Raw genomic sequence first — 25,903 nt, 5'->3', positions numbered from 1 at the left:
TTTATGATATAGCCAAGCCCCATCACTCCAAGACTGTGCTTATACAATGGTGTTTGGAAGGTCTGAGTGAAAGACATACTTTCCCTTTAAAATTTCAAGGGAAATTCATAGGTCCCATGAATCAACCTGCCCTATTCTTCCTCAGTCTTCCCTAACTCTCCATCTAAATCATTGTCCTTTCAACTTCCTATCATCTGTGCATGTGCTCCGAGACCTCATGGGAATAACTGACAGATTGTGACCTAGAACAGGGATGGGTCCAGAGAATCGCTACATTCCTTTATTCAGCAGTGGATTATTGCATAAAAGGAGGTAACATTCTGCTTTCTGGAGTGCACCCCTAGTGGCAACAGAGAGGCACACAAAAAGAAAGTTACCAAACAAGGTAGGAAAGGTAGCATGGGGAGAATGCCCACACTGCTGTAGGAAGCCAGAGGGAGGGGGGAGCCAGACTTCCTGGAGGTGATCCAAGGTCATGGTGTGCTGGAGCTGGCTCACCAACTGCACACATCTCCTCCCAACTTCCGATCAGGGACTTAATTGGTAGCTAAAAATTGGACATCGTGGGAGTGTTTACACCACAGAATCAGCAAATGATCCAGATCAGGGCTTTTTTTGTTCATTTGTTTGTTTTTTGTTCTGGAGATCCAGTTGTTAAACATTTACTAGCACACCACTGGAATGAAGAGAGGCGGTTTGCCTGGAGTGGGGAAGCACCCCAGGCAGAAGGTGCTAAGTAAACAAAGGCACAGACAAGAGAAGAGCTCAGGGGTGGGGGGTGATCAGCAATGCAGTGTTGCTGAAGCATGAATGTGTTGCTGATGGGGAGGGAGGCAGGGCTGGACTTGTGGTTGGTCTTTTGGGGCATCCTGTTTCTCCTGTAGGGGATGAGAAAGTATTTAGGAATTTCAGGTAAAGGTCTGATATGGTCAAGTTTGCATCTTAGATTGATCCTTCTGAGCACAATGTGAAGGGAAGATTGGGGGCAGGAGGACAGGGACTAAACAGATAGGGAAACACTTTCCACAAGTGAAGATGAGGACATTATAAGGGAAGTGATTGAGGGGTGGTGAAAACAGGGAGATTCAAGAAGTATTTGGTAGATACAAAATACAATATTAGCATTTGGCTGAATATAGAAACCAGAAAAGAGAGTAGAGTCAATATTTGTAGGTCAGGTGGTGGGTGGATGATGATGACACTATGAAAGTAGAGAATATTGGCTAAATTGCTGATTTTAGGGATTAAGATTAATTCAGTTAGGGGCACAGTCTGTGTGAGGAACATCCAGGTAGAGATGGGTAGATGTCTAAGCAGAAGACTCATCGACTCATTCATCGCTAAGGGAGCGTGGCAAGAACCCTGCAGATGCTTGTACTCCTCTCCTGTCTCCAGATACAAATCTAACGATATTATCATGGGAAATTGTTGGAGACCCCTCCCCCAAATGCAAATGTGTAATATCTACAGGGTTTCCTTGACCTCTGAGTCACTAGGGGCTCATCCACTGTGTTATGAAGGAGGTTTCCTGTTGGCAGGAGAGGAAGCCTCCAGAGTTCAGTGACCCAGAGGAGGTCAGCAGGGATGTGGACAGTCAAGGCTGAAGGATCAGAGATTAGGGTCAAGCAAGGACTGAAGAAGCTGCTGTGACAAGTGAGTAGGCCTGTTTCACTTGAGCCCAGGAGGCCACCTTAGGACCAGTGGAAGAAGGGAGAAGTTAGAAAAGGCAGATATCAGGTCCCTGAAGAACTTCAACAGCCCAGGCCTCCTGACAGCAGCATTGGAAGCTGTGTGCCCCCACTTTGAAATGTTTAAGCAGAGTCCAAGAAATCACTTGCTAAAGAGAGGATCCCTCTAAAATGTGGATTACAGGAGAGGACTGAATTGGTTTAATATCTGAAAATTCCGTCAAGCCTCAAATTTTATGTTCCCTCATAAAATAGAAGCCTTTCTCTAAAAATGATTGCCCCATCCCTTAATTTCTGATATCCTCAGATAACCTCTTTAGACATTGTATCATTACCAATTCAAAGAAATTATCTCTTCTTCAGAGCCAGATGCAATTCACAAGCCTATATCCTAACATCAGTTTCTCCACCTTTAAACTGAGAGGTCAGTGATATGGAAGACTGATATACATCAGAAGTGCATGGGTCTACTTCCGGCCAAGATGGAGGCTTAGACAGACATGCTGCATCTCCCTCCACAACTAAGAAGGACTACAACTACCTCAAAACTAGAGACAACCAGAAGTTCCAGAAAGCTGAGCTATGTGGAAGTCCAACAAACAAAGATATAAAGAAGAAATACTCATCCAGACAGATAGGAGGGGCGGAGAGGACGCAGTGTGGTGGCTGCAGCAGCGGTGGCAGCAGTGGGCCAGCAGAAAGTGCAGTCACATGTTTTAAAAAGTGGGGAAGGACACCTGGGAGCACTCCAAATACCAGACCAGATTGCACAGCTCATGGTCCCAGTGCTGGGGAAAATAAAGCCTCATTGCTTTTGACTGTGCAAACCAGTGGGGGTTGGGGCGGAGGAAGAAACTGCCAGTCTCTCAGCAGAGTCTGCTTGTTTAAAGGGCCCCACAGTCCTAGAACGTCTGCAGACCCACCCACCCTGGGAACAACAGCCAGGGCAACAACTAGAGGGGCACCAGTTCCATACAAAAGTGGGAGAAGTTCCTGGAAAAGGGGCAAGTGCTGAGCAAGCGGCATTGTTCCCTTAGACTCCTCACCCCCCACAGCTCCACAACATGGTGAAATGGGTTTCCCTCTACTGAAGAATACCTAAGGCTCCGCTCCTGACAATGTAACAGGTGTGATAACTCTACCTAAGACACAGAGGCAAACAAACACAGGAGCCTGTCAAGATGAGGAGACAGAGAAGTATGGCCCAAAAGATGGAATGGATCAAGGTTCCAGTGGGAGAACTAAGCAATGAGGAGATAGCCAACATAACAGATGAGGAGAGAGACAACCTAACAGACACAGAGTTCAAAACACTGGTGATAAAGATGCTCACAAGCTTGCAGATATGCTTAAGTATGGCAGACGCATAAAAAAAGAAGTGAAGGTTATGCTAAATGAAATGAAGGAAAATCCACACAAAACCAATGGTGAAGGGAAGGAAACCAAGATTCAAATCAATTATTTGGAAAATAAGGAAGAAAAAAACAGTCAACCAGTACAGAATGAGGAAACAAGAATTGAAAAAAGTGAGAGGCTTAGGAACCTCTGGGACAACTTTAAACATACCAACATTCAAATCATAGGGGTGCCAGAAGGAGAAGAGGAAGAGCAAGAAATTGAAAGCTTATGTGAAAAAATAATGAAGGAAAACTTTCCTAATTTGGTGAAGAAAATAGACATACAAGTCCAAGAAGCACAGAGTCCCAAACAAGTTGGACCCAAAGAGGACCATACCAAGACACATCATAAATAAAATGCCAAAGTTTCAAGATAAAGAGAGAATCTTAAAAGCAGCAAGAGAAAAGCAGAGAGTTACCTACAAAGGGGTGCCTATAAAACTTTCAGCTTTTTTCTCAAAAGAAACTTTGCAGGCAAGAAGTATTCAAAGTGATGAAAAGCAAGGACCTATAACCAAAATGACTCTATTCAGCAAAGCTATCATTTAGAATGGAAGGGCAGATGAAGTGCTTCCCAGACAAGGTAAAGCTAAAGGAGTTCATCATCACCAAGCCATTATTATATGAAATGTCAAAGGGACTTACTTAAGAAAATGAAGATCAAAATTATGAACATTAAAATGACAACAGACTTATAGCTATCAACGACTGAATCTAAAAAATAAAAATAAAATCCAACTAAGCAAACCAGAATAGAAATAGAATCATAGGTGTGGGGATCATTTGGAGGGTGATCAACTGGGAAGGGAGAGCGGGAGAAATGGGGAAATAGTGCAGGGATTAAGAAGCATAATTGGTTGATAGAAAATAGACAGCGGAAAGTTAAGAATAATATAGGAAAGGGTGAAGCCAAAGAACTTATCTGCACGACCCATGGACATGAACTAAGCGGGGTGGGATTACTGGAGGGAAGAGGGGTACTGGGAAGAGGGGAGCAAAGGGAACAAAAATTGAGACTACTGTAACAACATAATCAATAAAATATACTTTAAAAAAGGAAGTATATGGGAAGCATTTATTTATAAAACAAAACAAAGCAAAAAAGACTGACCTCCAAGACCATCTGCAAAGGAGGACTCAAAAATCTGTATTTTTAACCAGCACATTGGTAGTATTAGATAGCCAGAGCTGTGCTGTTTTGGGCATCCTATGGCAGAGCCTGTTGACATCTGGTGTTCCTAATCTCTTTGGTAGTAAAATTGTGATGATCTACAATGTGGCTTTGGATATTCAGGAATGCTAAGCAGATTTACATGGGACGATATCCTCAAAGCATCTGAATGGCACTAGATGGTGTGTGGCTCATTTCAACTGAGGAGTGGGCTCTAACCATCAGGTAAGATTTTATTCCTTAGGCCAAGGCCCAGAGTGGCAGAGGTACAGACAGGTCAGGTGTGGTTACAGGAGACAACACACAGGCCTAATCTACAAAACAGATTTCTGAAGACTTTGATAGGCATCCCATGTTACAGGCTCTAGAAATTCAGTTTGGTAAGATCATTCAGAGAAGAGGATCAAGATCGGATGAACTGATTCCTACTAACTAAACTGACAAAACACTGAACTATTAACTAGATACCTAAAGAAATAAAACTGTTAAAGAGATAAGAACTGTCATGTTTTCAAGCCAATACATTCTCTCTTTATAAGGCTGTCTATGCAGGAAGTCAAATAATAATAGAAACTTGCTGGGCAAGGAGGAACTAGATGCAGAGGAATGGGCCACGTGACTTCAATGGCCAGGGTCACTGAGCTGTGATAGCTGGAGGTCCCCAATTACATGACAAGACAGAGTTAGAGACCTCTGCTTCCCTGAAAAGTGCTGGAGACACACAGCATATGCAGACATACAATTTTGCTTTAAGTATATTAATATCATTGATTAGACAGAAATGTCCCTCATTTTATTGTTTCATTGTTTCTAGAGTCTGCTCTTCCTGCTTTTGACTGATATCCAGCCCAGCTTTATATGACTTGGTTTTATGGTTGAATCCCATAGGGTGAGTTCATTTACAACTTTAGGGACATCATACTGTGGTCCCTATGTATTCAAAAAACAAACATGCATTTTCTGCCTGCAGCATTCCTAGGGATGAAAGAGGGTTTAAAATGTAAGTATCCAATCAATCTTCTGTGACAGAATTTGTCTTACTGGGCTTCTCTGTCCATTCAAGACTGGAGAAAATGTTCTTTGTGCTGATCCTGCTGATGTACCTGGTGATCCTGCTGGGCAATGGGCTCCTCATCCTGGTGACTGTCCTTGACTCCCATCTGCAAATACCCATGTACTTCTTCCTGGGAAACCTCTCCTTCCTGGACATCTGCTACACAACCTCCTCAGTCCTCCTGGTCCTGGATGGCTTCCTGACCTCCCAGGAAAACCATCCCCTTCTCAGCCCCTACTGTGCAGATGTTTCTCTCCTTTCCCATGGGAGCCACAGAGTGTGTGCTTCTAAGTATGATGGTATTGGATCAGTACGTGGCCGTCTGCAATCCCTGAAGTATCCTGAAATCATGAGCAAGTCTACCGACGTGCCCATGGCTGCTAGCTCCTAGGTAGCTGGAAGCTCCACCATCCTGGTGCAGACATCCCTAGCAATGCAACTGCCCTTCTGCAGGGACAACATCATCAACCACTTCACCTGTGAGATCCTGGCTGTCCTGAAGTTGGCCTGTACTGACATCTCCATCAGTGTGATTAGTATGGGGGTGGTCAGTGTGATCTTCCTGGGGCTCCCAATTCTGTTCATCTTTGTCTCCTACATCTTCATCTTCACCACCATCCTGAGGCTCCGCTCTGCTGAGGGGCAGGGAAAGGCCTTCTTTACATGTCCTGCACATCTTACTGTGGTGATCATCTTCTATGGACCATCCTATTCATGCATGGGAAGCCCAAGTCAAAGGATGCAATGGGGACAGACAAAGAGGGCCTTTCAGACAAACTCATCTCTCTCTCCTGTGGACTTCTGACCCCATGTTCAATCCCATCATCTCTAGTCTGAGGAACAAGGATGTTAAGACTGTTGTGAGGAACCTGGTGACTCAGAAACACTTCACCCGGTGATGGGGAAATACGTCCTGTGACCCACACACTCTGACTCACTTGAGTATCTCATGCAAAGTAATGATAGGTGAGAAACAAATTGGGTTCAGAGCCACACTACTCACATTGTGGTCCATGGACCAGTAGTGTCAGCATCATCTGGAAGCTTATTAGACCTGCAAACTCTTGGGGCCCATTCCAGATCTACTGAATTGGAATCTGAATTTTAACAAGATCCCCGAGGCGATTCATGTTAAACTTTGAGGAGAATTGATTAACGGTGTGTTGCGGATGCTGTGGTGGGTGTGCTGCCCAGACTTCATTCCCACCTCTCCTAAGGCTGAAGCTCTTGTTACTGTAGCTGTAGGGAGTGTTGGCGGCTGACAACATTCAGCTGCGTCCCTCTGCTGGCTTGCCCTTGGCCCAAGAGTTACCTCACCCAAAGTCACACATTCTTCCCACAGGCACAGAATAAGGAGATGGTCAGAGGAATTCAGACCCCAGTCTCCTATGCCAGCTTAAAACCCTCCCTCATGTCTCTTGTTTTGTTCTGTTTTTCTTTTCCTCTCTTAGCTTTGAACTCGTACCCTCAGTTTAGTCTTTTCCTTTAACCCTGACCTATTCTTAAGCCTTATAATTTCTTCTCCTGACAGGACTCTCACATTGGTGCACCTCCCACCCTGACTCTTTCCTGCTTCTGAACTCCCATACAACTTAGGGGCACTTGGCAACCACAGACTGTAGCTGCCACCTGCTCTTGTCATTTCAGCTCTCTTTCTGGTGATGGCCCTTGGTACATGTCTCATGCTTTCTGTTTTTAAGGGCAGAGGCCAGGCCATCAGCTCTGGAGGGACAGTGTTGAGGGACTGCAGTGAGGGCCAGCTGCTTTGGACCATGTAAAGTCCGGTGTGTCTGTTGAGAACAAGGCAAAACTTCTACCTCTTGTTTTTGACACTTAGCCTTGCAAAGACAAGTGCAGAGACCCTGTAACAAATACCACTGTGGTCAAAGCACAGTCAGACTTTGTTATCCCTCTGCTTCCAGGAAGGTCAGCAAAGACAGGACAGGAACCTCCTTATCTAAGGAACACTTCTTTGTAGTGAGAATTAAGATTTGCATAGAACTCTCTGCATCTTATCTAATTGAGCTTATGGGACACAGGCCCTAAACTCCTGTGAGGACTCTCACCAAACTTTAAATTGCCTCTGAGATTAAAACTGTCCCCAAACATCCAGAGCTCTAAATTGCTCCACAGCTCCATGACAGAATCTCTGGGGAGAGGGCAGGGGCAAAGAGCAGAGGGTGTCTGCCCTGAGCGTGCAGGCTGGGCTGCCAGGGCCACTGAGAAGCAGCTCCTCGGGTTGTCCTTTCTCTTGTTATCATACTGGGCATGGAGAAGGCCACTGAAGAGGAGCCACCAGAGCCCTTTCTGCTATGGTCAACCCTCAGTTTTCTTTATCTTGCTGTGAAATTTGAAGGGACTGCCCGGCCCCAAGACAACTAAACAGGATTTGCTGGATGCTCCCAAGCACAGCATGGTAGATTGGGCTTTACCAGGGATGGTCAAGGTTGGCAGCTGAAGCAATCACCTCCCAAGCCCAGAGGCCTTTCCAGCCTCCTCCCTGCCATGAGACTTCTCCAGGCGAGCTCCTGCCCCCACCATGGCCTCATCCCCACACTGGGCAGAGACCAAGTTCTCTCCGTGGCTAAAGCTTCTTCAGGTAGGTGGGAGGAAGAGAAGAGGCGGTTGTGAGGGAGACCTGGTCACAGCTGCCATGTCTCTGAAGGGTTTTTCTAGGGGAAGGGAGCAGGCATGTCCTAGGAGTCTAGACCCATGTGGGGACAGGCAGAAGTGAGGAGTGGGGATGACATTAGAAAAAGGAAATTTCTCCTTATAGTAAGGGAAGACTTTCCAACAATCAAGTCTGTCTGACAAAGGCATGAGAGCCATGCACTCACACAACTCAAGATGTTCAAAGCAGAAACGGGAAAACTGTGTTTCATAGAAGGTGTTCGTACAGGACGGGGTGAAAGAAGCAAGGCTAATTATTTTACAGCACTTCTGCCAAGTCTGAGACTCTCCAGTCAATGCTATTGATATCTCTAAAATCAGATCTCTTTTCCCTAAATATTTCCAGTATCCACAGTTAATCTCTGAAAATTGCATGAGGATAGCTTCAGGCTGTGCCCTGTTTCCCCCATCCAATCTTCCCCACCAAGCAACTGTGTAATTGTTGTAGATGTACTGTGTGAAGCCCAGAGACAGCTCACCCACCCAAGCCCTGCTACAAGACAGATATTTTGGAGAAAGGTGGGACACCTGTATCTTTCATGAGGGTCCTAGGGAGAGCGAGGAGGACCAAGACCCCATAATTGCTCCTCTGCTTCTCAGTAAACCTGCTCTGGTACAAATAGAGGAGGCAGAATATAATTAGAGAGTTAAGGGAAGGAGCCCTTGGGAGAAGGTTGGGAGCCAGGCCCCAGTCCTGGCCCTGTCTGCACTGTCTGTGACCCCTCTGAGTTTCAGTTTCCTCATCATTAACATGAGCAGTCTGGGCTTGAGCTTTTTTCTAAAGCACTAGACCATTCTCCAGGGACTGAAGGACACCCTATAGGCAGCACCTCCTTTGTGTTGGCCTCTCTGCAAGGTTGGGTGGGACTGTCTGCTTTCCTGTGGAAAAAGCATTACTGTGGCATTGCAGTGGCAATCATGGTCAACTCAGATAGAGAAGGATCTGAGCTAGGAGTTGTGACTTATAAAATAACTCCAGAAGCATGGAGTCTGGTCACAATGTCACAGATGCTCACAGTGGGAGGCTTATAGGACACTTGTCCTTGGAATCTGTTCCTGTCCCCAACCCCTGGAGCTGGAGCAGGCTGAGGACACTGCAATGCTGTGGACAAAGGCCATGGCAAGAGAAGGGGGATGTGGAAGTGCTTCTGTTAGGGTCTCCCTGGTCTATCGGGTAGAAACTCCTATTGACAGTGTCATGAAGAGGGATCACCAAACAAACTCCTAAGAAACAAACTATAAACCAGGCATCAGGTAATCTTCCCAGCTTGTGGTCATCACATTCCTTCCATACAGGACTCCAGGTGAAGCCAAATTACCATCAGAAAAATTATTATACAAGCACAGAATTAGAACAAGGGGAGTGAGGTTACATCAGTGGTCAGCATCAGGGAATATAACCGCCTCCCAGGACACTACAGGTACCATCTGGGACAGGCAGGACTAGCCAGGGGGGCAGTGAGTGCTGACCCTCTGAGTCTATGTTTTGTGGTCCTCATGTACGTTCATCCTTATGCATCCCTCCCTTCAAATGTGTTAATGCTATTGATCCAGCTAAAATTCTTTCATATATCATGGTTTGATCAGATTTCCAGGCTATCCTTTTCCTGCTTTTGATGTGATATATCCTAAGTACAAGATCACTTTAGTAGACAGTGAATTTTATCTCTCAGACACTGATACTACAAGTTGGTGTGTCAAAGGGTACAATTATAAGTTCTGGAAATATCTCATTGTAATCCTCACATATTGATCCTATAAATATGTGTTTGCTGTCCTCAGTTTTCCTGAGGGTAGGAGAGAGATGTTAAAATGGAAGTGGCCAACCAATCCATTGTGGCAGAATTTGTCTTACTGGGGTTGTCAGATCAGCCAAAGTTGGAGAAAACGTTCTTTGTGCTGATCCTGCTGATGTACCTGGTGATCCTGCTGGGCAATGGGGTCCTCATCCTGGTGACCATCCTTGATGCCCACCTGCACACGCCTATGTACTTCTTCCTGGGGAACCTCTCCTTCCTGGACATCTGCTACACAACCTCTTCCATTCCTCTGGTCCTGGATGGCTTCCTCACTCCCCGGAAAACTATCTCCTTCTCAGCCTGTGCCATGCAGATGTTTCTCTCCTTTGCCATGGGAGCCACAGAGTGTGTGCTTCTGGGCATGATGGCATTTGATCGCTATGTGGCCATCTGCAACCCCCTTAGGTACCCTATGGTCATGAGTAAGGCTGTCTACGTGCCCATGGCTGCCAGCTCCTGGCTGGCTGGTGTAGTCAACTCCTTGGTGCAGATCTCTCTTGCAGTACAATTACCCTTCTGTGGGGACAATATTATCAACCACTTCACCTGTGAGATCCTGGCTGTCCTGAAGTTGGCTTGTGCTGACATCTCCATTAATGTAATCAGTATGGGGGTGGCCAATGTGATTTTCCTGGGGGTCCCAGTTCTGTTCATCTTTGTCTCCTACATCTTCATCCTCACCACCATCCTGAGAATTCCCTCTGCTGAGGGCCAGCGAAAGGCCTTCTCTACCTGTTCTGCACATCTTACTGTGGTGGTCATCTTCTATGGGACTATTCTTTTTATGTACGCAAAACCCAAATCAAAGAATCCACTGCGGGCAGACAAACAGGATGTTTCAGACAAACTCATCTCCCTCTTTTACGGAGTGCTGACTCCCATGCTCAACCCCATCATCTACAGCCTCAGAAACAAGGATGTGAAGGTCGCTATGAAGAGCCTAGTGAGTCAGAAATACTTCAACCAGTGATAATGGGAGGAAGCAGTGTATCCTGTGATTCTGTGCACACAGCAGATCCCTTAGGAAATGACCACATGATAAGCATAGACTTGCTCAGTTTCATTACAAAACTGCCCAAACAATGGGGCTTTCCTGAATGATTGACAATGCAACATCAGCTCTGTAGAATGAAGGGAGGATTGTGTTAAATCATCCATAACCAAGAATAAGTGACTATTAAAATGTATTCTTAGTCTGAAAAAATAAGCAATAAAGTTAAAACTTTGTAAAAATTTTTACTTCTTTCTTTGTTCATGTGCAGGCTAGTTGCAATTTGTAAGTCCTGGTTATGCTGTTTTCTGCTCTGTGTAATGGGGAACATGGAAATGAGGAACAGCCCCTAACTAATTGGTGTCCAAACTAAAATCCAATCTGCATTTTGGAAAATTACCAACACCAAGACATGCCAAATGATACTATTTAATGCCCTTTGACTGTAGAAGATCAGAGTGTTTCCAGTTTAATTATTTCCTGTTTAATATCCTAGAGCCAATTTGGGGGGATTCCTTCTTCTCTTCCTGTACACAGAGCACATCTATTCCTACCCAAACCTGTGGAGGAGGAATTTGTGTCAACACTAATTAAACTCTGGTATTGTTAGCCAAGAACAAAATTTCTAGCAGTCTCCATTTAGACAAATCATTACTACAATTCAAAGTTTATACTGAGTTGCTTTGTTTCACTGAAATTAATTTTTACAATTATCCAAACCCCAATGGACAAACTCAGTTTCTTCTGTCTCTTCAGGATTTGGACACTGGCACCAATGGCTAAAAATCTACTTATAATTGCTCTTCTCGTGAAGAACATGGGCTTTGGAGCCAGAGTGATGAGGAGGTGGCTCTGCCTTTGTAACTCCAGGCACTTAGAAAATTTACTTAATCTTGCATACCCTTGGCTTCCTAATTTGTCAAATGGAAATAATTAAAATGATCCCATGGAACTGTGGGATTAAATTAAAAAGAGATATAGTGGGTAGCTCAGAATAGCAAATATCCCAATTAAGAAATGAATATTTTTATTGTTAATTAAATATGTTAAATAATTCCTCTAAGGAAGCCTTATGACATTTGAAGGAAGAATTCAGTACCACATGTAACTGAATCAGTTCCAATTTATTATTGTTGCACCCTTTTGGTTGGCTTTCTAGCTTATCAGCCAATAGTCCCATTTCTCTGGGCACTTTCCTCTCAGTCATCCTTGTTCCTTATCCACAGAGATAAGAGACACCTGTTTGTGCTCTGTGACACTGACCCTACCTAGACCAGTCAGATTCTTTTGGGGGGAATTCCATTAATACTCAAGGAGTGAGTCCTGGATCCATAATCTGCAAACTCGGGTGCTATGGGGTAATTGTGTTTGACTGTGTGTACTAGGGAGAAACCAAGTCTACAAAGAGAAAAGAAAGAAGAGCTAAAGAGCAAAGATGAGAGATGATGAGGCAACCTCACGTGTTCACAGTTTTTAATTCAGTTTTCCCCAGGCCTGGCTGCATTCTTGCACTTGTGCTTCTAACAGACTCCCTATATCCTTATACTAGATTCTACTTTTCACTTGTCTATGTTAAGTTACTTTCTTTGAAGGGGGTCAAAAAATAACATCTAATATGATTATTAACTTCTATAAAATACTCTTTTTCATATGCCATGTGGAAACAGAGTGCCAGGCTGTCATGCAGAAGTCTTACAGAAATCAGCTTTGAAACAATTTTTCTGAACTTAATATGGAGTACTTCTTATTATCAGTTGCTCCCTTCCTGCTATAGTGGCTGTGCCTTCCGTGGATTCTATGTCCAGGTGTATGTATGATATAGAAGGTCTTGGTCAAATCTCTGACCTCTCACATAAAACCGGGTGACCGTGAGTGTGTGTCCTCTGCTTTTGAAGAACCTCAGTGAAGGGGGAGTATTTCACATCTCAGCCACACCCATGAATTTCCCTGGATCTGTGTTTCCTTTATCTAGTGGGAGAGTCAGTCCCTTGACAAGAACATTGTTCCTTCTTACAGGAATATTTCATTACTTGAAGACAAGTCAGGTTTCTCTCACTTCCTTAGCTGTCTGTGTGCCAGGCATGTCTGAGTCTCCATCTTCCCCACTAGGCTCAACAACCAATAGATGATTCAAGAAATTGGTGCCATCCAACCTTTACCACTGGTACAATGAACAGAGTAGCCATGATTGCAGAAGGCTGTCTATGGATTAAACAGCAGGCGTTCTCACTCACAAAGGCTGCTGTGGTTATTTCAGTAGCTGATTGTTTAAACTGTCAGCAACAGAAACCAACCCTCATTAGAAGAGACTAATCAGTCACTTGGTGGTTAGTTAATTGCATTAGACCAATTCCATTCTGAAAGGGGCAGTGATTATTAATCTTGATTACAATTAACACCTCTTGAGTTTGGGTTGCCTTTTCCTTCAGCAGGGCTTTAGCCAACATCACTGTCTAAAACTCATGGAGGGTTTGATTCAATGGCATGAGACCCTGCATTACATCTCATCAGTCCAAGGGACTCATTTAGCAAAGTTAAGTACTGTTGTGGGATCATGATTATGACATATACTGTATTGACCCTTCCACATATGACACCATCCAGAAGTAGCTAGCCCAAGAGAATAATGTATTGTAATGTTTTGAAAGAATAGTTAAGTAAATATACAGAAATCTGTTGTGTTTCTATACAACAATAACAAATGACCAGAAGGAGAAATTAAGAAAATATTCCTATTTACAACTGCATCAAAAAGCATAAAATACATAGGAATATGTTTAACCAAAGGGGTAAAAGACCTGTACTCTGAAAACTATTGGGTTGGCCAAAAAGTTTATTTAGTTTTTTCTGTAAAATAAAGATCCATGTTTTCATTTTCACTAATAACTGTATTGATTTGGATATTTTTGAGTATGTTGGCTATCTCCCACATAGTATATAATGTTGATTGTTCTCAATTAATGTCTCAATTTTAGAGTTATCAACTTCAGCTGATCTACCCGACTGTGGAGCATTATCCAGTGAGAAATCTCCAGCACGAAACTTTGCAAGTCACTTTTGACACATTCGATCAGTCACAGCACCTTCTCCATACATTACACAAATCTTCCTTTGCATTTTGTTTGCATTTTTACCTTTCTTGAAATAATTAAGCATTAAAATGCCAAAAATATTGCACATTTTCTTCCATCTTCAATATTAAGTTGGTTACACAAAAACTGATCAATTGTGATTTTTTAAAATGCGCACTTATATGACAGCTGTCACAATATAATCTAACAAAAATGTTTTGAATAAAGTTAAAGACAACTAAGCATTGCTAGAGCCATCTTATGGGAAAATAAAACCAAACAAACATTTTTATCAGCACTATATACACCATCCATTCTCACTTCTGAAATTTAAATACTGCATTTCCCACTTCCTTCCTTCCTTGTCCAAAAATGTATTATATACTCAATGTTGCCTCACGATCTTCAGAATTTTCATAGAATTATTATGCCTATGTGAATTTCCTAAGTGCATATATTAAAACTTGATTTTCTCCTGTTAATCTGCCTCTATTAATTTGATTATTAGCCCAGCCAGAAGAACTTAGAAGGTGGGAGGAAAAGTAATAATATATTTTATCCCCTACATAAGGTACAGGTTAATGATTTTTGGTAAATGTATACAGTTGTGCTATTATCACTACAAACAAATTTTAGAATATTTACATCATTTCTAAAAGTTCTGTCATGCCCATTTGCAGTCAATCCATTACTCCAGCTGCAGGTAACCATTAATATACTTATTTCTAGAACAATTTGCCTTTTCTAGAAATTTCAGATGAATGGAGCCATATAATATAGCTTTGTGTGGCTGATATCTTTCACTTAGCATGATATTCTTGAGGCTCATTCAACTGTAACAAGTATCAGTAGTTTGCTCCTTTTTATTATGGAATAGTATTCAATTATATGGATGTACCACATTTTGTTTATCTATTTGCCCATTGGTGGACATTTATATTGTTCTCAGTTTTTAACTATTATAAATAATGCTGCCAGTAACATTTATGTACACAACTATATGTAGAATTGGTGGGTCATATGGCATGAATGTGTTTCACTCTAAGGAAGTGCCTGCATGAAGCAAAGGCATTGTGCATTATACATTTTGATGGGGCTAGGTAGGAGCATCAGGTTTCAGAAAAATGTAGGGAGCCAATCAGCCAACTGATGGTACAACAAAAGGCTTGTTGTGCAGATGTGGCCAGTCTGGGATTAATGTTCGTAACTGAGAAGCAAATGAAACTACCCAAGTGACCGAAGAAGATGATGGTGTGGTGGATTCCAAGAAATGACAAACATTGCCGAACAGGGAGTCTGACGTGTTAACAACATTTCTTCTGTTACTCCAGAATGTCAATTAACTACTGAGGACAGTTTCCCAAACTTAATGTGCTATAAATCACCTGGGAATTTTGTTAAAATGCAGTTATGGTTCAGTAGACCTGGAGAGGGACTGCAGATTCTACAGTTTTAACAAGGTCTCAAGTGATGTCACTACTCGTCTTAGACCAGACTTTGAGTAGCAAGTACCTAGGATTTTCTGGTAGAAGTGGTCGGGTATTAAGGTTCATTCACTAATTCGTTTGCCTGATTGATTTGTATATCCTTGTTTGAGCAAGAATTTTGAGACAGCTAAAAGTGAATCAAAATAAAGCAAAATGACATAAATTGAATGTGGGACTATATGCTCTGTTTCCAGGAATTGTGAAGTGGCTTGCATTAATCCATCCCCTCAAGTATAACAATTTAAAATAATGGACAAAATATAATAAAAACAACTATATGAAGACACTGAATAGTTCAGAGAAAGTGAAGAGAAGCTGAAAACTGCAGGGAAGTCAAGACAGAAGATGGGAAGAGCATTTGGTGAGTTTGCCATTTTTATGGATTTTCATCTAAAGATAGCCTTTAGTTGTTGTCACATGGTTTAGCTAAAAGTCATATAGAAACCAACAATTTTACTGGTTGAGAAGTCAGAATACAGGGTTTGGGGCAACCACTGCTTATGAAAGTGTGTGTGAAAGTGGGAGGTGGATTGAATCTAAGAAAGGAGAGAGCCATATAGAAATAGTCTCAAATTTTGCACATAAACTCTATCCAAGTGTCTCAATGACTACTTAACTACCTGTGTGGGGGGCAGACTTCAGGCATTAATCAATCTTTTAAAAATCACTTACTTGTGCCCTGAATGATGTGGCTCAGTTGGTTGGACATCATCCTGCAAATCAAAAGGTTGCTGGTTTGATTCCCAGTCAGGGCACATGTCTGGGTTTCAGGTCCGGTCCCAGGTCAGGGCATGGTCAGGGTGCCTATGAGAGTCAACTAACTGATTTTTCTCCCTCATATTGATGTTTCTCTTCCTCTCTTTCTCCCTCCCTTCCCTCTCTCTAAAAATAAATACATAAAATATTTTTAAATTACTTAGTTGAGATATAATTCACACACCATAAAATCCCCCCATTTAAAATGTACAATTAAATAGCTTTTAGGTATTCATAGTTATGCAACTATTACCATAATCTAATTTTAGAACATTTCATTATCCCCCAAAATACTAGAACATTTCCTCACCCTATACCCATTAGCAATTATTCCCCATCTCTCCTCACTCCCCTGCACTAGGCCACCACTAATCTACTGTCTGTGAAGAGAAAAAATTTTAAGTGTTATAACTTTGCTCTAGAAAGTAAAGAAAAATATAGTCACAATTAATGAATAGATAGGAAATCTTAGCAGAGAAATAGGGAAACTAAAAAAATAAAAACATAAAAATTCTAGAACTAAAAACTGAAATATTTGAATTAAAAATACTAACCAGCTATGCTTTCAAATTATTGGAGATAACAGAAGGAAAACTTAACAAAATGCAACATAGACCAATAAAATAGTATTCAGTCTGAAAAACAGATATAAAAGATTGAAAAAACAATGAGTCTTCATACTTTGGGATCATAAAAAATGGCCTAACATATATGTAACTTGAGTCATAGAAGAAAAGAGAAAGAATAGGGCAGAAAAATATTTTAAAAAGCAATAGACAAAAATATCCCAGAAGTGGTGACAAACATGAAGACACAGCTTCAAGAAATACAGAAAACCTCATGCATAAACATAAATTTTAAAATATAAGATTATATAATAACATTAAAAAATGAAAATTATAAAACATATCATAGACACATTGTAGTCAAACTGCTGAAGAGGAAAAATAAAGAGAAAATCTTAAAACCAGATTTGAATGTCTGGTGGCTTTTCATCAGGAAAAAAAATGCTAGAATATATTGAAAACTATTTTTTTAAATATTTTTTAAGAATTCTGGCCAAGAGAGAGGCATAGACAGACACACTGAGTCTCCCTCCACAACTAAGAAAGAATACAACTACCTCAAAACTAGAAACAACCAGAAGTTCCAGAAAATCAAACTGCATGGAAGTCCAGCAAACAAAGATATAAATAAGAAATACTCATCCAGACAGGTAGGAGGTGCAGAGCCGGGGTGGAGAGGACTCGGTGTGGTGGCAGAAGCAGCTACAGCAGCAGCAGTGGTGGCAGCGGCAGGCTGGCAGAAAGAGCAGTCGCATGTTTTAAGAAGTAAGGAAGGACACCTGGGGAGCATTCCCAGCTCCTCACCGGACCTCACAGCCCATGGTCCCATCACCAGGGAAACTTAAGCCTCATTGCTTCTGACTGTGCAGACAGTGGGGGTTGGGGTGGAGGCAGAAACTGCTGGTCTCAGCAGAATCTGCTTGTTCAAAGGGCCTCCAGGGTCCTAGAATGTCTGCACAGCCACCCATTCTGGGAACGATGGCCAGAGCAGCAGCTAGAGGGGCGCCAGTCTGGTGCAGAAGTGGGAGAGGTGCCTGGAAAAGGGGAGAGTACTGGGCAGGCAGCATTGTTCCCTCTCAGACCCCTCCCCCACATACAGCCCCACAATGTGTTGAAACAGGTCTCCCTTTACTGATGAATCCCTAAGGCTCTGTCCCTTACAATTTAGCAGGAGCGACAGCTCTACCTGGGATGTGGAGGCAAACAAACACAGGAGCCTGTCAGAATGAGGAGACAGAGAAGTACGGCCCAAAAGGGGAAACAAATCAAGGTTCCAGTGGGAGAACTGAGCGATGAGGAGATAGCCAAACTAACATATGAGGAGGTAGACAACCTAAGAGATGAAGAATTCAAAACACTGGTGATAAAGATGCTCACAGGCTTGACAGATATGCTTGAATACGGCAAACGCATAAGAGAAGACCTGAAGGCTATACTAAGTGAAACAAAGGAAAATCCACACAAAACCAACAGTGAAGGGAAGAAAACCAGGGTTCAAATCAATGATTTGGAATATAAGGAAAAAAGAAAAGAGTCGACCAGTGCAGAATGAGGAAGCAAGAATTTTAAAAAATGAAGAAAAGTTCCCAAATTTTGCGAAGGAGATGGACATACAGGCGAGGGAAGCACAGAGGGTTCCAGGCAAGCTGGACCCAGAGAGGATCACACCAGGATACACCATGACTGAGATGCCAAAGGTGAAATATAAAGAAAGAGTCCTGGGGGCAGCAAGAGAGAGGCGGAGAGTTACCTATAGGGGGGTGCCTATAGAACTATCAACTGATTTCTCAGAGAACACTTTGCAGGCAGGAAGGGACTGGCAAGCAATATTCAATGAGATGAAAAGCAACTTATATCCAAGATTACTCTATCCAGCAAAGCTATCATTTGGAATGGAAGGGCAGATGAAGTGCTTCCCAGACAAAATGAAGCTAAAGGAATTCATCATCACCAGGCCATTATTATATGAAATGTCAAAGGGACTTACTTAAGAAAAAGAAAATCAAAACTATGAACACTAAAATGACAACAAACTCACAACTATCAACAACTGAATCTAAAAAATAAAAACCAAATTCAACTAAGCAAACCAGAATAGGAATAGAATCATAGGTATGGGGATCATTTGGGAGGTTATCAGCTGGGAGGGGGAAGGGGGAGAAATGAGGAAATGGTGCAGGGACTAAGAAGCATAATTGGTTGGTACAAAATAGACAGGGGAAAGTTAATAATATAGGAAAGGGTGAAGCCAAAGAACTTATATGCACGACCCATGGACATGAACTAAGGGGGGTGGGATTGCTGGAGGGAAGGGGGTACTGGGCAGAGGGGAGCAAAGAGAGAAGATATTGGGACAACTGTAACAGCATAATCAATAAAATGTGCTTAAAAAATATATTTTAAAGAAGAGAAGAAACCATTATTCCAGAATTCTATAACCAGTAAAAATCTTTCAAGAATGAATACAAAATAAAGCTTCTTTTAGATAAATAAAAAACTAAGAGTGTGTATTTTTGCAGATCTAAAGTACAAGAAATGCTAAAGGAAGTTCTTCATGTTGAAAAGTTATGATACCAAATGAAAGTTTATTTTTTTTAAGAAGGAAAAAAGACACTAGTAATTATAAATATGTGGGGAAATAGAAAACTCTAATTTTCTCTTAATTTTTTTAACATTTGTATGAGCATTTAAAGCCAAAACTGTAACATTTTATTGTGTGGTTTATGGCTTATGTTGATCTAATACAGATTATGTAGATCTGAGCACAGATTATCTGGATCCTCTGCTTTAGGGTCTTTCACAAGACAGCTATCAAAATGTTGGCTAGGGTTGGGATCTCATCTGCAGGTTTGACTGGGGAGGGTTTAGTTCCAAGGGTTGTTGGTCTTAAGACCCCAATTCTACATTGCCTGTTGCCCAGAGACTTCCTTCAGTTCCTTCGCAAATGGGTCTCTCAAATCTGGCAGTTTGTTTCATCAAACCCAGCAATAGAGTGTAGTCTCAGGGTTAAAAGCAAGTCACTTATGGGGAGGAAATTACACAAGGCCATAATTCCCAGAAGGCAAGAGTCACTGGGGCCATCTTAGAGGCTGCTTCCATACTCCAGATTCCATCAGCATAGAATGACCTCCCTGGACTTTGTCCAATACCTCTTGATCCATGAAGGTTTTGTTTGTTTGTTTTTGTTTTTAAGATTTTATTTATTTTTAGAGAGGGGGGGAAGGAAGGGAAAAAGAGAGGGAAAGAAGCATCGATATGTGAGAGAAATTGGTTGCCTTTTGCACAACCTGGCCTGTAACCCAGGCATGTGCCCTGGCAGGGAATCAAACCAGCAACCTTTTAGTATGCAGGCTGGCACTCAATCCACTGAGCCACACCAGCCAGGGCTCCATGAAGTTTTTTAAACAAATGACTATTGAGGCTGTGGAAGAAATAAGCCCAAGACCTGTGCCAAGCTGTGTCCCTAACATTGTCTTCCCCTTCCCCCCATCCCTTATCTATCCCTTTATTTGCAAATTCTCCTCCATTTTTCAAGGCCTGGCCAGAAATTGGCTCCTCCTTGAAGTCTCCCCAGTGTGCACAGTCGTGACCTTGAGCATTTGGTTTAGAAGTTTTGTGCCCACAGCTGCTGGTTCCATGTGTCATAAGCATAGCATGTTTATAAATAATTCTTATCTTCCTAGATGCTCTTTTCAAGAATGTTAAGCACTTTGAAGTTTGCAGAAATTCCATCAGGTCATGGAATTGCTTCCTTTGATGTCCTTCAGTGGCTTAAGAGTGGAAAGTTCAAGCAGGAACAAAGTAAGGAGAAAAAGAAGTCTTCGTGGAGCGCTTTCAGCATAATTGGATCTTGGGGACATTGCCTCAGAAGTATAAAAAGTTTTCTGACTTTCTGATTCCATTTCCAAACTTTTAATCACTCCAGGGAACAAAGTAGTTCCAATTACAGTGCTGATTTCAAATTTCCTTCTATACGTACTAGTTGTTCCTTTGGGTATTTTTCCTAAAACACAGAACCAAGACAGAGGGAAACTGGCTTGTACCACTTCTTCAAATAAGACGTGGATATCTTGGCTTGGGTCTTTCAAACTGGTGGTGCTATTTCTGGCCCATGTCTGTTCTCAAGACATAGGAACCCCTTCTCAGTAGGTTCCTGATCAAGGTAAGTGAGAGTTCTTACAAGGGTAATCCTTAATCTTTTATTATCGCAGTAACATTTTCAGCTTCTGGATTTTTTTCCCAAAGGGGTTGGGGTTTGAGAAGGGAAGAAATGAAACAATTTCAGTGGTATTACAAAGATTGAGGGCTATGCAGACCTCTTTTCCGTGGGTCAGAAAAACTGAGATGGCAAGAAACCTATGAAAATTTTAAGTCTCATTTCATGGACTCACATAACTTCAGAGGCCCTTTGAGAAATGAGAGGGTCCCATGGTTTTGGAGCCTCGTCTTGTACAACTCCTAGGAGCACCATTCACTTTATAGCCATGAAAATGGTTGGAGTTGTGCTCCAGAGGGCATCATTTATGTTGTGTACAATATAAGTGCAGTGTCCTGGAGCTGTGTGTCACCGTGTTCTGGATTCGAAGCAGCTTCACGAGCTGAGCAGCCCATACTTTTTGGGCCTTGCTTCCCCACTTCCACAAGAAGGGCTCTGCTTTACATTTGAGGGCTATGACTTTAAGAAAACAAACGTTCTCTTTCTTAAAGAGTTTGAAATCATTTCCGTCTTCTAGTCCCAGTTCAAAATAGGGTAACCTGAGGGTTGAAGAGAAGGAAGAAGTACTGAAGTCCATACAGCAGGTTAGAAGTTTAAGAAGAATACAGCCCAAATCTGTGACTTATAGACCTGATGACTTTCCACAAATTCAATGCAGTTTCAGAAGGAAGCTGACTACTATCATATGAATGAGAAAAACTCAGAATGCTACCTGCTTGTTTCAATATAAGGAATTGTCTAATACTCCAGAGCTCTACAAATAATGGAGTACACTGTTTGGTAAAATGTACTCTTTATCATTAAAAGAGATCAAGCCAAAACCAAAAGCTACTCTTCAGTGTGGTGCAGAAAAAGATCTAGAATGGGAGTGTTGGACTAAATTACTTTGAGAGTATAATTAGTGGCAGGATATTAGTCTGGGCGACATACCCAGGTAGCTGAGCCAAAACGCTCAAGGACTTTAATGTCCACTGATTCTTTTGTGGACACTAATCCAGAGGGAAGGTGACCCAGTAGGATGATAAATAAAAAAGCACTGCTTTAGTTCCTAAGAGAACTAGATTTCCAGACGCTGTGATCCCTTGTGGGTTTTGGAGTTTGTTTTATCTTCATGAAACATCACATTCAAACTATTAAGGACATATCAGCATTTCCAGAGCAGAGTCACTGTGGAGACCTCCCCACTTTCCCTTCTATCTCTCCATGTTCAGTCTCCTTTTGTCCTTAAAAATACTAGCTGGATTCTATATCATCAAAGGAGCCTTCCATGACCCCTATTCCCACCAATACCCCAAATGTCCTTTCAGATGCTCTGGCCTTTCCTAAACCCTGATGCCTTTCCTCTCTGCTAGACTGCGAGTCATTTAATCCTTGGCCACGAGTCACCCTTATTCCTCATAGGAATTGTCATACCTACATACTGGGTGATTAACAAGTGTTTTGGTGGATGGATGTTCAGACATAGACAAAGGGATGGATGGATGAACAGATAGATGGATGGAAGGAAGGAAAGCCCTGGAGCTGATGCTGATCATGAGAAAGGAGATACTGGGAATAGCAGGAGTATGTTTTCTGTGAGAATCATCTGGAGAGAAGAAATAAAATGAGTATTCACAACTAATCATATCACCAGTACCTGCACAGCGGAAGAACATGGAGCAAACTTAAAGTCATTTTTATGATAGAAATTCAATGAGATAAATTGCCATGTAAGACATAGAATCACTAAAATGAATGTGTTATAGTTCTTGTCTGTGATTAAACCCATTAAATTATCAGAATCACCATTTTAAACACTGTAAATTTGACATCCTATTGCTTCTTTTTCTTGGAAAAGAAATGGAGTTTGTGGACTTTCAGAACGGTTTTCTAATCACTCAGCCTGACTGAACTCAAGACCAGATGGCCTGCACCGATATGAGGCAGAGAATGCTGAGTTTGGATCTCAGTATTTTCATCAGTTGAAAGAGGAGACCTACCATGCAAAGTGCCAACCAGACAGCCTCTGTGACAGAATTTATTCTCCTGGGCCTCTCAGCCCACCCAAAGCTAGAGAAAACATTCTTTGTTCTCATTCTGCTGATGTACCTGGTGATCCTGCTAGGAAATGGGGTCCTTGTCCTGGTGACCATCCTTGACTCCCATCTGCGCACGCCCATGTACTTCTTCCTGGGGAACCTCTCCTTCCTGGACATCTGCTACACAACCTCCTCAGTCCCTCTGGTCCTGGATGGCTTCCTGACCCCCCAGGAAACCATCTCCTTCTCAGCCTGTGCTGTGCAGATGTTTCTCTCCCTTGCCATGGGAGCTACAGAGTGTGTGCTTCTGGGCATGATGGCATTTGATCGCTATGTGGCCATCTGCAACCCCCTCAGGTACCCCATGGTCATGAGCAAGGCTGCCTATGTGCCCATGGCTGCCGGCTCCTGGACAGCTGGAAGTACTGCTTCCATGGTTCAAACATACCTTGTGATGAGGCTGCCCTTCTGTGGGAACAACATCATCAGCTACTCTACCTGTGAGATCCTGGCTGTCCTGAAGTTGGCCTGTGCCGACATCTCTATTAATGTGGTCAGCATAGGAACGACAAATGTGATCTTCTTGGTGGTCCCAGTTCTTTCAATCTTTGTCTCCTACATCTTTATCCTCACTACCATCCTGAGGATCCCCTCAACTGAGGGGAGGAAAAAGGCCTTCTCCACTTGCTCTGCCCACCTTACAGTCGTGGTCATCTTCTATGGGACCATCTTCTTCATGTATGGAAAACCCAAATCCAAGGACCCATTGGGAGCAGACAAAGAGGACCTTTCAGACAAGTTTATCTCCCTCTTCTATGGGGTGGTGATCCCCATGCTCAACCCCATAGTTTACAGCCTGAGGAACAAGGATGTGAAGGCTGCTGTGAAGAACCTGGTGAGTCAGAAACACTTCACCCAGTGATGTTTGGAGAACAGATGTCCCTGTCATTCTGTGCCTCTTGGCTGCCTTCACACACCAGTCTCAGGAGACTGTGTCCTCCAAAGAATATACATGTAAAGAATAATGACCAGAAAATCAAATTACACATGGAATGATGAATCTTAGCTGTTACTGGGCCTAGTTTTTTTAAACAATAAAACCTAAGACCTAATGGGAGAGTGACTTGATGGAATGGAAGTGGAATGCTACTTTTAAAAAAGTAGCAAATTTTCTGATCTTCTACTAGGCAAGTCTGAATTCACCTTTGTGAAAAGGTTGCTCCTCTGTCTTGGGAAAAAATAGTTTAGTGTACCTTTGTGTTATATAAAGATCCAAAATCCTACTCTAGTGATAATGTGGGGCAAAACTTCATGACAAAACAGTATTACAGATGAAATGGCACGTCTTCAAATTTTATTTTTCTTGGAGGCACGGCTAAAATTGGAGACAAGAATAGAGTTGGTTTCCTTCCTTTCCCTGAGACTTAGAGAAGTTGGAACCATGTAGATTCCATGTCAGGCATTTCCTCTGAGCACAAGCAAGCTGAATCGTGTAACACACATGTGGAGCATCTTCACCTGGGAACATTCATAGCTGGAATTCTTTAATTCCATCCAATTTTAAGGTTCATTTTTTTTCTGCCTTCAGTAAGTTTTGTTTAAGTACATAGTCTGGCTCTATAGTCTGGGCAGTTAAAGAATGGACCTATTGGGAGAGAATAAAGCAGTGTGCCACAGCAGGAGTCAGAATAATAAGATGTGATCAGCAGAAAATGAAATAAGATGCCTAACAAGAGGTCCAGAGGTAAAATTGAAACCAGGAAAAATGACCCCACAAGTTCAACTACCTGCCACCATGAAAGCCAGATTCATGAGACAGGCGCTGGTGAGAAGGAAAATGGTTTTATCTGAGGTGCCAGAAACCTGAGAAGATGGCAGGCTCATGCCTCAAAAACCATCTTAACATCTCAGTGCAGGCAGAAGTTCTTATAAGGAAGGAGGGAAAGCAGAACAAAGAGATGAAAGGGAGGGGGTTGAAAAGTTCTCGACGTTCAGACCAGCACAGTCTGTTCAAATAAGGACCTCAAAATTGGTCATCCTGTTTTTATGGTTGAAGGTAAGCAAATCTCCCAGAGCTGGAATGACTCAAGGTTGGAGTCTGTATCTTTGGAAGTTATTTCCTAAGATTCTTATACAAACATACTTTTTATCTACAAGCTACATATTAGTCAAAGTCAACATTTACAGAAACAATGTCAAAAGAATGGAGGGATATATTACAATTCCCCACTGTTATAAAATGTGTGAGAATCTCAGTCAATAGTGAAATTAAAAAGGGCAAAGATTTGTGAGGCAGAGGAATTCAAACATCTCTTTTTCCTTGAGGCAATTGGATGTCTATTTTTTCCTGAGAATCAAAACTTTTTAATAATAATTTTAAAAAGCTCTCTTGCCTGCCTTGCTTGGGTGACTGGGGTTTCTCCAGCCTGAGATGTAGCTAGCAACTCTCTTTGGCCCCACAGCACTCTCCTGCCCACATTGGGCAGAAACATGCACATCAATCACTGCCTGTGTGGGCCCTAAAATAGTCTCAGGCTGTAAGTGCGAGCACAGGGGGCATGTTCCTGTTTCACCATTTCAAAGACAGTACTATTTGTTCCATCCTGCTGTGAATTTGCCTTTCCCTATTAAGCATGGAGTCATTCCAAGTACTTTGTAGCTCATCACATAGAAGATGCCAGTATTGTGAACCATTACAAGTCAAGAATTGACTTAAAAATGAAACATATCTGCAGAGCAAAATTCCTTTTTGACATATTTTATTTCACTAGTTTTGACTTGAAAAACTGTGCCTAATTCCCACCCATATCTTCCTACAGAACTGAAGGAGGTGTTCCAGCTGCTCAAAGTACTGCCAGCAGACAGCCTTCAGCCGTCACTCATCTTCAGGAATTAGCTAAAGAGGGCTCTTAGCTAAAAAAGAGCTAGGTCACCCAACATCATGCCCCTTCCTCGAGGCAGCCCATATCCAATGACTGATTGATGGGGGATATAAACAGCTTGCCCCAACTAGGGACAA

At 42.3% G+C, this 25,903-nt stretch overlaps 2 protein-coding genes and 1 pseudogene across 2 annotated transcripts; all 3 read left to right on the top strand.

The window, feature by feature from the left end:
• Positions 1–5,254: 5,254 nt before the first annotated feature.
• On the top strand, positions 5,255–6,209 carry LOC150013385 (olfactory receptor 13C7-like; annotated as a pseudogene).
• A 3,583-nt stretch (positions 6,210–9,792) lies between these two features.
• Positions 9,793–10,749, top strand: LOC150013384 (olfactory receptor 13C7-like). The gene has a single exon (XM_090275913.1). The coding sequence runs from the start codon at positions 9,793–9,795 to the stop codon at positions 10,747–10,749; it is 957 nt and encodes a 318-aa protein (XP_090132039.1).
• Positions 10,750–22,846: 12,097 nt separating this feature from the next.
• Positions 22,847–23,806, top strand: LOC150013383 (olfactory receptor 13C7-like). Its single transcript, XM_090275912.1, has one exon. The coding sequence runs from the start codon at positions 22,847–22,849 to the stop codon at positions 23,804–23,806; it is 960 nt and encodes a 319-aa protein (XP_090132038.1).
• Positions 23,807–25,903: the final 2,097 nt, after the last annotated feature.

The sequence above is a fragment of the Furipterus horrens genome, unplaced genomic scaffold, assembly GCF_987537825.1.
Source record: "Furipterus horrens unplaced genomic scaffold, mFurHor1.1.pri manual_scaffold_4, whole genome shotgun sequence".
In the NCBI taxonomy this organism is placed as follows: Eukaryota; Metazoa; Chordata; class Mammalia; order Chiroptera; family Furipteridae; genus Furipterus; species Furipterus horrens.
Note: the sequence above shows the minus strand (reverse complement) of the source record. Positions and strands in the feature narration are given on the sequence as shown.